We start from the raw sequence: 17,304 nt of genomic DNA on the forward strand, positions 1-17,304 counted from the left end.
GAAAGAAATAGGGAGAAATAGAGAAGTAGGGAGAGATAGAAGAAGATAAAGGTGAAGCAAATACCTTGAAAGAATAAAATAAGAGTTGAATTGGAATCACTACATGGCTTCACCCCAACTCCAATCACAGGAGATTTTTTTTGCTCAAAGTAAAAAAGAGAAGTTTTATTTCAATGCATAATAATCCCTAGGGCTTCACATGCCCATTTTTTAATAGACTAATTGGGGTGTTTTTACAAAAATACCCTTATTGCATAAAAAATGTTCTAAAACACCCTATTTCAACTAAATTATAAAATAAACTAAAATACCCAAAATAAATAAAAAAATAACCAAACAAAACCATCCCAATGTCTCCATTGTGTCCAATAGCCCACGATCAAGATGATCCAACGATCAAGATGATCCAGTGTCCACATGCTAGATCCAACAATCTGATAAGTGTATCCAATGAATCCAACGGTCTAGATGTGTCCAATAAGCTCCTATATGCAGCCCACATGCATTTTCCCTGGGGCCTTCAAATATACATAAACATGCATGTGGGGTCTTCCAACACGGTTATGTACTTGATCCGGGCCCCATATAATATTCATCCAACCATAGAGATGCTGAAATTGGGGCCAAAGCTCCCCTCCTCCCCTGGCATACTTTGAATAGTGCTCGAATGTATTCATCAATGAACCATGTAAATTTGCCACCACCCAATGGAAGATCAACCAAATTATTTAAAGAAATTCACTTAGAGAATTCCTGCATACTTTTGGTTAGAGCTGGACACTGAGCTGAACCGAGTTGAGCTTGGCACAGCTCGGTTCGGTTTGGCTAGTAGCTTACCTTAGCTTGAGTTCGGCCATCTCAGCTTGAGTTCGGCCCGGATCGATCCTCGAGCCGTAATGGCCATCTCGGCTCGGTTCGGTTAGCAGCTCGAGTCGAGTTCAAGCTTTCGAGCTGAGTTTGAAAACAATAGAGGGGAGGTGAAACAAGGTGGGCCCCACAACTTGAAGATGATCTGAGATGTGAATGGATTTAGTGTTGAGGACAACAATGATGTAGGGATTGTGGGTTTGGTGCGGGATGATGAAGATGACATGGGCTTGGGGCCAGATCGTGGGTACAATACAACTGGGGTTTGGTGATTCAGAGGTTGCAGGTGATGGATTTGGTGAAGATGTTGGAGAAGATGAGGTTGCAACAACTTGGGCTGCCAGAATGAATGGAAGATGGGCGGAGATGGGGTTGTTGCATGATGTTGGTGGGTGTGATGTAGTAAATGATGACACCAGAGTTTGGGTTTTTTTTTTGGTGCTCCTTCCATTCAATCTTTTAACTTCATCAAGGCAATCCAACGGTTTCTTTTCCAATCTTGCAATTCGCAATCAGACAACTCTTATAAAATCTATAGATTGCGCCACCAATGTTGCTTCAGTGAGCAAGGTCCTAGGAATCGAATCCTACGGCTGCAGGAGACCCATGTCGCAGATGAAAGTGGCTACATCGTGTGGTCAACCTCTTTCTATTCCTCATCCAAAGCAAATTTGGGGCTATCTTTGAATCTTGGACGCAGTAACTTTCTGCAATAAAATGCTTAAAAACTTTCACATTATACCAAACAAGGAATCTTCCTTGTGCAACTAGAGTTTGAACGCAACACAAAAGCACAATAACTCAAAAAACAAACCAGAGCACGCCAAACTCACAAGGAATCAAAGATAGCAAAAGAGCATTGAATCATCCATGTCAAAAGACAATGAAATCACATTATGATTAGGATTACACCATTTCCTTTTTCTTTTATTGCATCTCGGAAACAATAGGGGAGAGGCAATGGTGATGGGCTTGGTGGTGATTTGGGTGGTTCCAAACCGAACCGAGTTGATTTGGGCTGAGCCGAGCCGATCTGAGCCAAGCTCGGGCCAGCTTGGATTCAACTCGAATTTTTTTCGAGCTCAATAAAACAGCTCGGCTCAGCTTGAACCCAGTTTCAAGTCGAGTCGAGTTCAGCTTTTCCGAGTCGAGTTGAGCGAGTAGCCAAGCTAGCTCAGTTTGTGTCTAGGTCTACTTTTGGTAACCCAACCATTGTTAGACTTCTCATATGAGAAGTCTAATCGCGTTGAAATTGTGTCCTAAGCACCACAAATACGGCCACCTAGCCCTACTAGAATTCAATTCCTCCCATAAGATAGACCTCTCTGGCTGACATATAGCATATATAGCAGTAAACGACCATCTAAAACTTGAAACTGCATCCTACATGACCACATAGATAGAGAAAGAACCGCACCACCAGTCCTCTCGAGACCAAATACTAGTACTCCGGGCCACAATGATGCTGCCTACTGCGTCTAATACCAGCCGATCCTTATTTTTTATTCCTCATATTGAATCCATCATTTTCCTATCAACAATCCATCCCTTTTTTGCTTTCCAAACAACAAAATTTGTCAAATCAAAGGAAAACCCGTCTTCTTTTACACTGTCGGCATGCAATCCATGCTATACAAACATAGCCTTGTGAAAGCCAAGCGATTTGGTGCCTAGTTTTTGGAAGGGACTAGAGAGTGGAGAAGCCACCTAAGTTAATTAGCCCATTAACAGAGCTAGAGAATGAGACCCTACCCTCGTGGAAAGGAAAGATAGAGTTGGAGTCTTAATGAGAATCGCCATTTTTCAATAAAGTCATCCTATACCTCATTTTGGGACAGAAGGAGACAAAATAGGTTCGATCCGAGTCGAGTCGAGCTCGGGCAAGCTCGAACTCGGCTCGAAATTTTTTCGAGCTAAAAAAATCAGCTCAAACTCAGTTTCAAATCGAGTCGAATTGAGCTTTTTTGAGTCGAGTCGAGTTGAGCGAGCTAACCGAGCTAACTCGGTTCGTGTACAACTCTACCACATAGTCATCACGGTGTGCTCCACAGCCTTTGTCGCATGGGCTTACTAACACAATTTCATGCTGGCTACAAGCAAAGAGGAGGAGAGGTGGGTGTGACCTACTTGCATGAAGAAATTGAAAGAACAAAAATGCCCTTTCTTTTGGTAAGCCCTTCCCATGCCCTTCATAGTTTTAACTACTAATAAAACTAATTGCGAGGAAAAATTGTCCCATTTCCCTAACTACTTGCTTTTTGTAGGTAAAATCTAAGCCATTTGCAGGTTTTTGTGGGGAAATCTGAACCGTACATTGGACAGAAGCCACATTTTCCAATTTCCAAAATACCCCAACTTCATTTAAAATGTCTTTCCATGTCCTTTAAACATTCAAAGTTTTCTGCCATAGGCAAACTAATTGCAGAGGTAAAATTGGCCAAACATTATTCGCACTATATATAGTATAGATAGAGGCTGTGGAGGTGGTCCTTGCTTTCGATTTGTGGGAGATTGGAAAGAGCAAAATAACAAAACATTTAGTTACAAGCCAGAACCTCTGGGAGTAGTTTTCCTTTGGGTGAAAAGTAAGGTATGGTGATGTTACATTTGTAAAAAGATTGTAAAACATATTTGTCAATAAGGAATAACATGTTAAGATCGTGAAGTCATGCTGCTATTACATCTATTTAACACTTCCTGGGCTATGCTCAAGTATTAGTGATCTTAAGAAGGTTGTCATCGTTACCTCCAAGTTTTGTGGAGTGAATAGCATTCTTATTCTTATTCTTATTATTATTATTATTTAAAATTTAGTGATAAACTTTCTTATGTGAAGGGGCTAAAACAATGTAATTTTATGTTCTTCTCAATGCACTATTTATTTACTAGTGCACACTATTTCAGACATTTGTAGGAACCCCATTTTGGATGGCACCAGAGGTAATTCAGAATTCAGATGGATACAATGAGAAGGTAGCTATTAGATTAGTTTCTTGGACAATTCATGCTTTCTTGAACTTTGAGCTAGTTTGTTAACATTCAGAACTTTCGCTTGATGCAGGCAGATATTTGGTCCTTAGGGATCACTGCAATTGAGATGGCAAAAGGGGAGCCCCCTTTGGCAGATCTCCACCCACTGAGGGTTCTTTTCATCATTCCTCGAGAAAATCCACCACAGGTTTAGTTTGTCTTTGATGGTGCTCCAAACAATACTTAATCCTGTTATCAAGCACTATAACATTTTACCAAATCTTAAAACATTCTGTTTCTGTTGTGCAGCTGGATGAGCATTTTTCCCGCCCTATGAAAGAATTTGTTTCCTTATGTTTAAAAAAAGTCCCAGCTGAGGTATCAATCAGTTTTTAACTTTTAAGTCCATTCTTTCCTTCCCTTTAAGGTTTGTTTTTGAAAATTCTTAGTTAAATAATAGGGATGGGAATATGGAAAATATAAGCATTTTTAGTTTATAGTTTGTGCCATGCAAAATGAAAAAGACCACCTGATTATGGACCTTGTATTCATCCTATAGTGACTATGCTTATCAGTTGCGTATTTCGCATATTTATTTCTATTTTTGTATGGGTTTATGGTAATGTATCATTATGAAGTGAGTAGCTGCTACTTGGTGCCTATTGTCATTTACTCAACCTTATGGCTTGTTAATGAGAGGTGGTTGGACCAAGGCTCTTCCTTGAGCCAGCCATGAAACTTAAGCAGGCTGCATGGCTGTTTCTTACAGCACAGAGTATATCAAATTATTAGTGACCCTTGGCTTATGGCATGGGGGTTAGTTGTGTCAGCTTGATGGGGAATTTGTTAACAATGTGTTCTTAAAATTGTTCTGAGCTCATCATTTTCTACGTTCTGCATAACTTTATGTTATTTTAATGGAGACATTTATTTCACCATTGGTTAGTGAGGATGGTGACTTATGCACCTGGAGGTCATCTTGTAGATTGCCTAGCTTTCTGTGTGTTTGTGTTAATAGAAACAGCACTTGGACCATTGTATGTGATTTCAACAGGTTTTATAGTCCTATCAAGCACTGTGTTTGTAGGCAGACTTAGTGACTACCTATTCACACTGGCATCTTCTGTGCATGTGAATTTTAACCTTTTTATGTATCAAAATTCACTTAGTGTTGCCGGGTTTCCTTGATTGCACAGGGTGCCTGGTACTGTTGGTCATACATGTGCGTGACGGTACAGTTGGGTTCTCTAGAGTGTTGTGTGAATGTACCCTTGACCTTGGGTTCAAGATTTTTTTGGACTGAAGCTAGTTCAGAGAAACTACTAGATTTGTTGAGTTCCTGTAAGTGGGGACAGGATTATAAGGGCAATATGGTGCATGGCAGGCTCATGTGGAGGTGTTATTGGTCATCTCAATGAACATACTAAATGGGAGGTGGGGTTGGGTGCTTAGAGATGAGGGGATTGGCCATCTCCCTTGAAGCATGACTTATGAATTATTTTTCAAAGGCATATTAAGTTCAGATAGAATGTGTAGCAGATTGAAGGTCTAAAGAAAAGGTGAAATGTATTGGTATGAACCAGTGCCGGGAGTTCTGTGCATGACTTATCATCATTAACTTTGTATAGAAATGTATCAGCATGACACCAGTGCTGGGAGTTCTGTGCATGACTCATCATCATTAACTTTGTATCTTTCAAGGAATAAGAGGAAGGGCTTTGCTAAACCACACATATTTATATAAACATTATTTGGATAGGTTAGTTTCAGTCCCACATTGTTGAGCTCTTGAACTCATACATTGGAGTAGCTCATTGTATCATTCTGAGCAATGTTGTCAAATCGCATAATCGCATATGCCATCGCGTGCGCACGCACACACATATTGAATTTTTTTTTTTTTTTTTGAAAAAAAGGATAAAATTGAAAGAAATTCTTAAAAAAATGAAAAATTTGCCTAATTAGTACACATGATTGGATTGGGTTATTTTACTTATTTCATTGTAGTTTGAGTGTTTCATTAAGTTATGTATTTAATCACTCATATTATATTTACATAAATTGTAACAAAACAATCAACAAACTACATTAAGAGAGAATTAATTATTAAAAACTTTGAACATAGAAATTTTATTGATAAATGGATAACTTGAAACTATGCACAACTTACAACTTACAACTTAATTTACAAAAAACAAGCACAACTTACAAAATATAAAAAATAAACATGAAATACTTGCAGAGAGATTAGAGAGAGAGAGAGAGAGAGAGAGAGAGAGAGAGAGAGAGAGAGAGCTTGAATAGTGAAAATGGTGGGGATATGAGTGCCTAATTATAGACAAAAGTTCACTAAATTGAAAAAAATAAAAAATAAATTGAGTGTTGTGAAGTATGCAATCGCATATGCATTATGCAATTGCATACTCGCATATGCAATTGCATATTGGTCACATATTAAAGTATGCCATGGCATACTTGCCATATTGCATATGCATATGCGATCTGATCCACAGTCAGTGGTTGCAGAAATGTGTATCTCTTCACCTTATTGCTTTTGCACGGTGGTTATCATCCTTCATTCCCTACTCTCACTATTACCTGGTTCCTTCTTTATCTTTTGTCCTTTTTTCGGAGCATCCTGATCCCTTGTTTGTGTTTATTGCATTCTTTTCAGTCTTCTTGAACTATTGTGACCTTCATCCCTAGAAGGGTCTTGAAATTCAGAATAAAACTGCTGTGCTTCCTTGATCAAGCAGTAGAAGAACTAAGTAACGAAAGTATATTGATGGAGGCTACGTTAATTGGAGACATTTAAAATGGATAATGAATGTATTGTGTTGTTTGTGAAGTGATGAGCTGCCTCCCTTAATCCCCTCTACCCAATCCTTACCATACTAAAAAATGTCTACGTTCCTTTTGATGCGGAAGATAACAGTTTTGGGCTGCTGATATGGATGAGATTGTTCATGGTTAAATCTTAATTGGACGATCCTTATAATGTGTTGCTTCTGCTTCGAATTGCACTTTGGAACTGCTTCACCTCTCGCTTCCTAGCCATTTATACTTCCTAACATTTTGAAATGAAATAGACACTTCCCTGCTCTCACACCCGAATCTATGCCGCTCCGCTTTGCACTTCATGCAACTATAGGTTAAATCCATGTCCTCTTCGTTATCATGTGGCGTGGACGGCAAAACTTCAGCATTTCAGAGGGTTTGAACTGCTTAAAGTTAGAGCTTTCATGTGGACTGCATGTTTAGGGAAGATCCTCATGTTTCATCAAAAGGGATGTGGAATGGTGAGCTGAATAGGTGCTCGCTGTGTTTTGCCAGCGAATAGACTGAACCACCTAATGCTAGGACTGTTTGGTGTGAAATGCCGTCTAAATTTGGTTTACAGCGAGTGTTCCAAGAGTCTATAACTGCTTGCTGCCTGGGGCTCAATTGGGCATCTTTTGTGGGGTATGTGTGCACGATCTGCTCTGTGGTCCATATGGTTTGCTAGGAAAGAGGAAAATCTTCAATGGGAAGAGCATCTTGGTGCAGTCAACCATGGATAAGGCTCAACTTCCTTGGTTTCTCGCCTTCTCTGATTTCCTCCAATCGGGAAACTTCTCTCTTCTGCAAGTAGAAACTTCCGAAAAGGATTGTGGGTTGGCATCCTTGTCCTCCTTGGTTGGTGAAAGAAATTTGATGGCTGTTATTACTACCACTTATCTCGTAAAAAACAACGTCTTTAGGGGTCTACCTCCTTGGTATTGTTATTATCCAAGTTCATTGAAATTTTGGCTTTCATGATTGGTTGTCCACTCATTGGCTTCTGCTCTGAAGCTTGGGTTCAAGACTTTTTGGTAGCTACTGATTTGTAGAACCAACTCAATTGCTAGGGCCTTAATTGCCATAAGACCTGGGAATATATATATATATATATATAAAATTCTCTTTTAAGCGGTAGCGATTTTATTAAAAATAGGCTGAAGCCCAAAGTTATTTACAATTCAGACCACAAAGGGGGAAAAAGGAGCTCTCACTAAAAACCTTTAAAGCTATAGCCTAGTCCATGACTTCCGCTTTTGCCTTACAGAAGACCTCCAAAGCCGACTTATTACAATTTCTAAAACAATGATTCTTCCTTTCTCCTCAAATTGCCCAAATACCTGCTGACATATCATGCAAATGTTTGGGAGTACCATCATCCTTCTCCTTGGATTATCTATTGTCAAGAGCTTGTTCCTCCCTACTAACCAAGCTGAGGCTGCAACTTTCGGGGGAGCTCCATAATGCCATACAGAAGCAGTATGACACAACTAGGCTCTAGATGAAGAACCTTTCAGATTCCTATATAAAGATTTCACTGAAAAATGGGTTGAGTTGTCTTTGATCCTCACCATTGAACTAATTTCCCCTTTAATGGGTGGACACTTCGCAACTGCCCCATCAATCTAATAAAATCATCCACTTCTAAGTCCAAAATATTCCTTTGACAGGGGAAGTCCAAATCACCTCATCTCCTAGTAAAGAGAAGCAACAAGCTATCAAAATATTTGCTTCTAAAGAGTCTTGCTAGTCTAGGGAAGTCAACTTGAAGCGTTGTCTCACTTAGCCAAATGTCCTCCCAAAATTGAATTTTTTCACCGTTGCCCACTAAAAAGCCAACCATTCTCCAAACTAATCTCTCAATTTGACTACAACCTTCTATATTGGAAAGGCTCTATATATGGATGAATCCCTAGTCCACAACACTCCTTCCTGAACCCCATACTTCTTGGCTATGACATCCCTCCACAAATTACTTTCTTCTGTCTCGAATCTCGACAACCACTTTCCAGGCAATGTGGAATTCATGGCTTCTAGATTCCATCCTCAAAAAGGAGAACACACCTCTTCCCACTTCATCAAATGGAATTTTTGTTTTCTTTGGCTCCTTTCCACAAAAAATCCTGCCTTAGCCTCTCCAATCTAGCCTTTGGACATTTGAAGATGGACATGAAATATATCTGCTAATTGGACATTGTCACCTTGATCAATGTCAAATGACCACCCACAGTGAGAGATGCCTTCTTTTCCAACTCGAGAGCTTCCTTCCAAATCTTTCTACAATCATATCCCATATATACAGAGCTGTCTGTCCAATGAAAAGTGAAAGGCCAAGATAAATTGATGGGAAGACCCCACACGTTAACCAAAAATCCTTGCAAACTTCTCCTCTTTCCAATGAAAAGCGAAAGGCCAAGACAAGTTGATGGGAAGATCCCACACGATAACGCAAAATCCTTGCAATCCAAACACCTAGCAATTTGCTTTTGAAAATATTCACCTTTAGCCTTAAGACGACTTCAAAGCAAGAAATGATCCTTCTTAAATATTCAACTTTAACCTCATCTGCTTCACAAAAAAGGATAGCATCATCTGCATACTGAAGATGTGAGACTTGAAATTATGACTTATCCATCCCAAATCCCCTTGTAAGGCCTGATGCTTGCCCTTTATCCTTCATCTTACTAGGTTTGAAACCTACCTGGCCAAATGGAAATGTAGATATCTTTCCTTGGGTGGCCGCTTAACTCTTATCAAGGCAACTCTTTCAAACCTCCCGTTATATTTCATGTCCCTTTTCAGATGTCTAGCCCCAGTTTTGGCTATCCTTGAAAGTTCAAGGCGGGATTTTCTTTGGCACGACAAGGAAGAGAAAAAGAAGTTCCACCTTGTTCAATGGCATCAGGCATGCAAGCATTTCCATCAAGGCGGAGCGGGGATCAAAGATCTTAAGAGGATGAATAGGGCTCTCCTAGGGAAATGGATCTGCAGATTTGGCATTGAGGGGGACATTCTGTGGAATAAGATTATCAAAGGGAAATACAGCAAGTCCTTTGGTGGATGGTGGACCAAGGACTCTTCTCGCTATAGGGCTTCAGCCCTTTGGAAAGGGATCTCTTCTCTGAAAAAGGAGGTCCTAAAAGGTTTAGGTTTCATTCTAGGTAAAGGAGAAAACAATCGGTTTTGGGAAGACATTTGGGTGGGAGATTCGCCTTTGAAAGTCAACTTTCCGAATATTTTCCCCCTTGCCTCAAACTCCGCCATCCCAGTTGCAAACTGCTTCTCCACGCTGGCTAAGAAAATATAGTGGATCATGAACTGCAGGAGGAATCTTCATGATTGGGAGGTTGAAGAGTATGCGGGCTTGCTTGAGCGTATATATAGGGGCATTCCATATTTCGATTCCCCAGACAAACTTTCCTGGAAGGCGGACAAAACCAGCAGATTTTCAATTAAATCTTTCTATGCCTTGCTAGAAAATGAGCAGGCCTCTCTTGATAACATCTACCATCTTTGGAAATATTCGGTCCCCCCCTAAACATGCCGCCTTTGGGTGGTTGGTGGGGATTAAGAGGATCCTCACGGTGGACAATTTGCGAAAAAGGGGGATGCCCATTGTCAACGTTTGTCTCTGCCGTATGAAGAATGAAGAATCAATTGATCATCTGCTCATTTTCTGCCCTTTTATCGCTCGGATTTGGTCAGATTTTCTCTCCTGCTTCAAGTTAAATTGGTGCTTTCCTAGCTCGGTGAGTCATCTCCCTCAAGCTTGGCGTGGGGTGAGATTGGGCAAGCATAAGATGCGCCTATGGAGAATGGCCATCATTGCGATATGGTGGTCGGTTTGGGAAGAGAGAAACGGTAGATGTTTCAGGGATATTTCAAACTCGGAGGTGGTAGTAGCCAGTAAGGCTAAGCAGTTAATGATTGAATGGGCCATCTTTGTAGCGGGTCTAAAGGACTGTGATTTTCTTTTTCTAGGAGTCTAGTTGAGGTTGCTCTCTCGACAATCTCTCTATTCTTCTTTGTTTTGTATTTCCTTCCCCCTTTTTTCAATATATTTCATGACTTCTAAAATAAAATAAAATAAAATCTTACAAAGCGTTTCGGCCACCACCACGAACAAATAGGGAATAATTATTAGGACATGTAAGCTGTAAGCCACATGAATCCAAATTAGAAGAGGGAGAGCAAAGCCATGAAAACATTCAACAAAATGTCTTCAGCAACCAAATTTTTTTTCCAAACATAAATGAGAGATGACAGAGCTGATATTGTTTAAAAAGGCTATTCTTACAATGGGTTTTATTGCGTTGATGGTTGCTCACGCTCTTAGAGAAGGGATGTTGGTACGGGCATTGTGGTAGGCGATTCCTCTATTGTAGGTTGGATCCTTAAAAGGTCACTCCAAGCCACAATGCTTTCCCTTTCTTTTTTATGAAATCCACACCCTTGCCCTATCTTTCATCCTTCTTTTATGTATTGAAACTTGGGAACTCATTCCTCTCCCTTGATGAGATTCTTGTCCTTTTTTTTTTGGAAAATTATTGTTACGATATATCCCACATGTTTGATCCAGCGAGCATTTTCGATTTTCAATCCTTTTTTTTTTTTTTTCCATAAATCATGTTAAATTGTTATAAATCCATGATTTTTTCATATTTTGTATGAAAAATCAAAGATTTTTAGTTTTGATTTCGAGATTTGGAGAAGACGGGTCGAGTTGCTGAAAATTGAAAAAAAAAATCAAAATTTCTCAATTTCTCGCAAATTGGTTATAATCTTTGTGTCCAATCATAAATTCAAACATGTATGTAACCTAATCTAGTGATTCATCTTTCGTTTTTTAATGTATTGCTTGTGTTTCCACATGTTTTCTTACATTTATAAATTATATAAATAGACATTGAATATACTTGCATCAATTCAGTTAGACAATGCATAAATTAGGACTCCATATAAAGAAAACCTATTATGTGCACTTGTTTTTTTGTTTTTTTTTTTTTTTTTATTTTAAATATTTTGATTTATAAGTGTGTATCGATTTCTTTTTTTAATGATCATTGAAGTTTCATTGAAAAATTTGATCAATTTCCCAATGTTTCCAATAACATCGGTACGTTATGCGATACAACCGATATATCCCATGCGATAACCGATACGTATATGTATCCCAAGAATGTGGTATGTAACGCAATATTGATATTTCAAACACTGGTTAAAAGTGAAACCTCTAACTCAATGAGTGGGGCTGTGTAGGACTGCTCGATCTGCAGTCACAAAAATTATACACGTGGTATACATTCGTTCATTTTTATTTATTTTTTATTTTTTTAAAGTTTGAACTCTATTAAAAGGAGCCAAAGGAAACCATGGAACAAAAGAAAACAAAGAAGGAAAAGACAAAAGAAACCAAAACAACGAAGGATCTAGCAAGCTAAACAACAAAACAAACTTTAGATCTAACAACTATACAACTCGTGTAAAAATATACACTTCATGTCAACTCTAACGAGCCAAGCCATTACAAACCAAAAAGGAAGAAATAATACAACAATTAGAAATTTGGAGACAGAGCAACTAGTTCGCTACATCACAAAGGAACAAATTCGCCACCTTGGAAGAAATAAAAGGAAGATCCCAGAAGCAGCGACTCTTCCTTCCTCTCCAAATAGCCGAGAGTCTCGCCAAAGCGGCCAAACGCTAGAGAGCCTTGAGATCTTTTCCAATGCCACCACCGTGCTAGGCGAATAACAAGCCAACAACTGCACTAGGCATAACCCGAGGAGTGTGAAATCCGACCAAGATGGAGGACCGCACCCCCCCAAGCGAAGGGGCATGGGAGGAAGAGGTGATTGATAGATTCTGCATTTTGCCCAGGCAGAGAAGGCAAGTGTTGAGGAGCACCATACCATGCTTTTGCAAGTTGTCCACCTTGAGGTTTTTTCCCCTTGCAAGAAGCCAAACAAAAGCAGCTACTTTCAGCGGGTCTCCATACGACCAGACAAAAGGGGAAAGCAGGATTCACAGGAAAAGAGACTTCTCGAAGAAGCAACCCGAGCTAGACAGCGACCAAGTTGTAGTCTTCCACACCCTGAGAAGGGCGAATCTCCTCAAGGAGCTTCAAAAGTTCCAGAAAATCTTCTGTCTCGAGTTTGGACAAAGATCTCATGCAATGCGGCCACCACAACACAGAACCTTCATACGAAAAACAATTAGTGACTGTCGAGGACAGGTTCGAGGCGACCCTTGCTAATCTGTGGAAAAGAGATTGAAGAGGCCTATCGGAGATGCACCAGTCCAACCAGAGCCGGATGCGCCTTCCGTCTCCGAGGGAAAAGGAGAGAAGCCTTCCAGCATTAGAAGCTTGAGGGCAGTTATGGCCTTCTTGACTGCCAAGGTTATGTAGAAGGAGGAGGGCTTAGAGAACCAGCCTCCTACTTCAGTGCTATATTTGCAAGCAATGATCTTCCTCCGCCATTTACCAGCCTAGGAGCCAAAGCGTCAAACCCATATACCCAGGAAGGTGGAGTTCACGTCAGTCAGAACCTGGATACCAGTGCTTCCTTCTGAGCAGGGCTTAAGGTTTACATTCATTCAACTTAAATGTGCCTAAAATGTGAATCTACTGTTAGTAAGTCACAATTTCAAAATCAGATTGGTTGAACAATCCTAACCTCTGACTCATGGGCACTTGTTTGCTGAAATAGGACTGTTGCTTATATTTTGTTTCTACCATCCAAAAAATGTTCCACCAATCTGATAATTCTATAACCAAATAATTGTGATTTGTGGTTTATGATACATCTAAACTTGGAGTCTTATTTTGGTGAGTTCAATTTGTACTACTCATATGGTGCATGTATAGTTTCTCAGTCCGTGCATATCATCCATCACACTCTGCTAGAGTATTGAAATTTTCCACTTCTATGGACATGCCCAATCCTCTTTACTTCTCCATCACTTAAAACCGGAGTTTAGATGGAAGCTCGGTGAACTCCAGAAAGATTTGTTGTAAATGCATCCATCAAAGGAGAAAATTGGAAGCTCTGGTGGTATCAGAAGCAAGGTTTTAAATCGTCGTATTGAGTATCTTATCATTCACCACCAATAGGAGAAAGAAGATGCATGACAGTTTTCATTACATTGACATTATCCTTTAATCATTTAAATAAGCATGTGAAACTAGTTATTGAGTTATTAGACTTTCTATCTTGTCTTGTGCCACAAACTTGTCATACATTCTGTGATGTTGCACACAAGTTCAGAGGAGCATCAACTGTGTCTGAGATAAATGATACTCGTGCAAATTTGTCATTATTGAATATAAAAATGATATGGATGGTGCATTTCCTGTTCATGGATTTGTTTAAGCTTCTTGATGCTGTATGGTACCTTCCATGTCTGTGCTAGTGCTCAAGGAGGCAGTTGAAGTTATATACTACAAAGAATCTATGCAAATAGGCATGTTTATTCGTACATGAAAAACAGATTCAGATGTACTTGAGTATGATGGGAAGAAGCATTTCTGATGAACTCTCCTTAAATGATCTTAATTTCAGAGGCCAAGTGCCAAGGAACTTCTAAAGCATCGTTTTATCAGGAATGCAAGAAAGAGTGCAAGGCTTTTGGAAAGGATAAGGTGCATAACATTGTTAACTGACAGTTTTAATTTGTGCAGTGTGTTGTACAAGCTTTAGTTACATAATTTCCATAATTTCCTTTCAAGGATAGACTGGGGATGCAGTAAGATTTATGCATTTTGAATTCCTCTTTAGTTCTGCTTAAAACTTTACATGACTTTCTTATTATTTATCTGCCTGATAGAGAGCGGCCGAAGTTCCCTGTAAGTGAAGGCATGGAAACCCTGAGAAATGGTCATCAAGCCTTTGATGATGCATCTGGCACTGTTAAGGCTACTAAAGACACAAGAGATGATGAAAGTACTCGAGCCAGGTGGGCCATTTACATAGACTAGTTTTTAGCTTTATCTATTCCATGGTCCGAACTTTTCAACGGCTTATTTTGCTTCAAAAAAAAAGAAAAAAAACCTTTTCACTGATTGATTTCGCTTTACCCCAGTCATGGAAAGGTCCTGGGAAATTCTGGCTGGGACTTCAGTACAAGTGGATCCCAGGGTACAGGGACTGTCCGCAGTGCTGTGAGACCACCTCAAGTTGCCACGGGAGATAGGAAATCTGAAGTCCCAAATAGTCATCTTCTTCCAAGAAAACCTCCAAGTAGAGGGAACCAGTGGTCTTCTGCATCAGGAAGTGCTGTTCATGAGTCATCAATTGAAGTCTCCCCTCAGAAAGGTGTGAGAGATCAACATGGTGGAGAAAGACAAGAGGATTCCCTAGAGGATGTAATCCTTTTCTTCCCTTTTTCACACTGATAAGCTTTATCTGTATCTGTGCCTTTTGTTTTCTCTAAAATTACTTGAAATGCTCAATTTCAGGAGCAGTTATCTGTAAACAACTCAGGAACTGTCATTCTACGATCTTCAAGAGAGGTTCAGTCATCTGCTTTGTTTGACGACCAGAGTTCCACGGTACAACTATCATCCAACTGATAGGAAACTTTTAGGTTAAATAAGGTTCTTATGCATATCTTGCATGTTACTCTACATCCACTCAGTGAGATCTCAATTTTCTGTAGTCTAGCGGCAGATATACTTTTGATGAAGGGAGTGCTGGTGGCACTGTTGTTATCCGTGGCCAACATGGTGAATCCGATACCCCTCGAACTCCAAAGTCCAGATTAGGAATCCTGGAACGAACATCAAGTGCTTCAAATGAGGACAGTGCTACCAACCTTGCTGAGGTTGGTGCTATTGTCTTTTCATTATATCATCATATGCGCAGTATTCACGATACCATTTACTTATTGTATCTAGTGGATTTCTGTTGGTTTGCATTCTCTTCTGTTCTTTTTCAGGCGAAGGCTGCGTTACAGGCGGGGTTGAGAAGAGGAAATGCTCGGGAAAGAATTTCACTGGGCAAGCTTAACAAAGATGGGCAGGAAGCTAGAGCAACAGACAGAACAAATACCTCTGATTCCTCCAGGTACATCTTGAACTTGTTGAACACAGTAATAATAACTGCATTCATTTCTCATCCCCCATGATATGCTAATTAAACCAAAATATTATATATCTTTTTCGTGAGCCACCCGTCTCACAACGAGATCCATTCCATCTCAGAGATTCCCGTGAATACTATGATGCACAGAGAGTAATTCCCAAAATGCGTCAAATAAGCGACGATGAAAGTATTGGACGAGCGTCTGCAGCAACATCATCTCCACCATTATCATTGTTGCTCATCCCTTCGTTGAAAGAGGTGAATGCACAGAGCTGTGATTATTCATATGTATTACCATGTACGATGCTGTTTTTGGATTTTCTTTTAATGTTTGAGGTAGCCTTGTGTTTGTGAGTGTTTAGCTTGTTTCCTTATGAGCCCATGAAGCCAAAGTCTATCGTAATGGGTCATGATTCTGAAACAAGAGAATGTTTGTAGTGATTGATGTTCTTGTATTGCATCGATTTATTTCATAACTGTTGCATTTAACTTTCTTATAGAAAATATTAATCTTTATGGCAGTGTTGCATTAATGATACTCTTGTTTATTTTTTCTTTTTTTCTCCTTCATTGTATCTGATGTAAATATAAGATGGATAATGCTGAAATGGGAGGTTACTTGCAGCCATCATTACAGTATATACGGTTAATTGGTAGGTACATAACTATTTCTGTTATGCACAGTGGTATGTTCATTAGTCTAATAGTTCCACTGACATAAACAATTGTTCATTGATTTATACACAGTGAAACACAGGAACTATATGGTATACTCGGTTAACATTGTACCCATGCATGTGGAAGTATTAGTAGTTTTTTAAAGTCTCTTTAGGGCGTGTTTGGGCAGTGGGATTAGAAGGGATTAGGTGGGATGGGATTCATCTGGTCTTGTGCCAATTCCACTCCATGTTTGGGAAGAACGGAAAAGCTTGAAATTAGATTAGATGGAATTGCATTGGGTCCCGTGCCAATTTCACTCAATGTTAGCAAGTTGTGTAGGTCCCACCATGATGTGTGGGCCATATCCATACCGTCCACCCATTTTTTGAGATTATTTTAGAGCATGGGCCAAAAAAATCAGTAAATCTAAAGTTCAAGTGGACCCCACCATAGAAAGCAACGGGGATTGAATACTTACCGTTGAAAACTTCTTTGGGGCCACATAAGTTTTGGATCTACCTCATTTTTAGGCCCATGCCATAAAATGAGGTTACAAAACAAATGAACGGTTTAGATATAACACGTGTGTTATTCTCAGTGATTTCAAATGATGGTGGGTATATCCATTCAATGTACCACCGTATTACCAACAAAGCAAGGCATTAATCTTATCCCATGGCAACAGGGGACAATCACTGCCATGGGTAATAATTATGTTTTTGAATCCCATCCTACCTAATTCCTTCTAATCCCACCGCCCAAACACTCCCTTAGGTTTTCATCTTGCTCTTCTTATCATTCAGATTGAGTAGTTCTTTGAAATTAGCTGTGGACATGCAAGTGTCGTATTCTTTGTCCTGAAAGGAATTAGACATAATATTCTCTAACATAAAGATCAAAACAAATA

At 39.6% G+C, this 17,304-nt stretch overlaps 1 protein-coding gene across 11 annotated transcripts in view; it reads left to right on the forward strand.

Moving 5' to 3' along the window:
• The window catches only part of LOC131240952 (uncharacterized), a 56,197-nt gene that overhangs the window by 29,358 nt on the left and 9,535 nt on the right, over positions 1-17,304 (forward strand). For 10 of the 11 annotated variants that reach the window (XR_009168916.1, XR_009168915.1, XM_058239585.1 and 7 more), the window contains 10 exons: positions 3,772-3,840; positions 3,929-4,045; positions 4,147-4,215; positions 14,217-14,296; positions 14,482-14,610; positions 14,737-15,019; positions 15,113-15,205; positions 15,313-15,477; positions 15,592-15,719; positions 15,857-15,995. Coding sequence is in view for 9 of the 11 variants with exons in the window: in XM_058239585.1 (XP_058095568.1) it covers positions 3,772-3,840; positions 3,929-4,045; positions 4,147-4,215; positions 14,217-14,296; positions 14,482-14,610; positions 14,737-15,019; positions 15,113-15,205; positions 15,313-15,477; positions 15,592-15,719; positions 15,857-15,995 (1,272 nt within the window). In the remaining 2 variants the exon portion in view is untranslated. The remainder of the gene's footprint in view (positions 1-3,771; positions 3,841-3,928; positions 4,046-4,146; positions 4,216-14,216; positions 14,297-14,481; positions 14,611-14,736; positions 15,020-15,112; positions 15,206-15,312; positions 15,478-15,591; positions 15,720-15,856; positions 15,996-17,304) is intronic. The other variant, XM_058239526.1, reaches the window with a different exon arrangement.

Source organism: Magnolia sinica, chromosome 1, assembly GCF_029962835.1.
Source record: "Magnolia sinica isolate HGM2019 chromosome 1, MsV1, whole genome shotgun sequence".
Classification (NCBI taxonomy): Eukaryota; Viridiplantae; Streptophyta; class Magnoliopsida; order Magnoliales; family Magnoliaceae; genus Magnolia; species Magnolia sinica.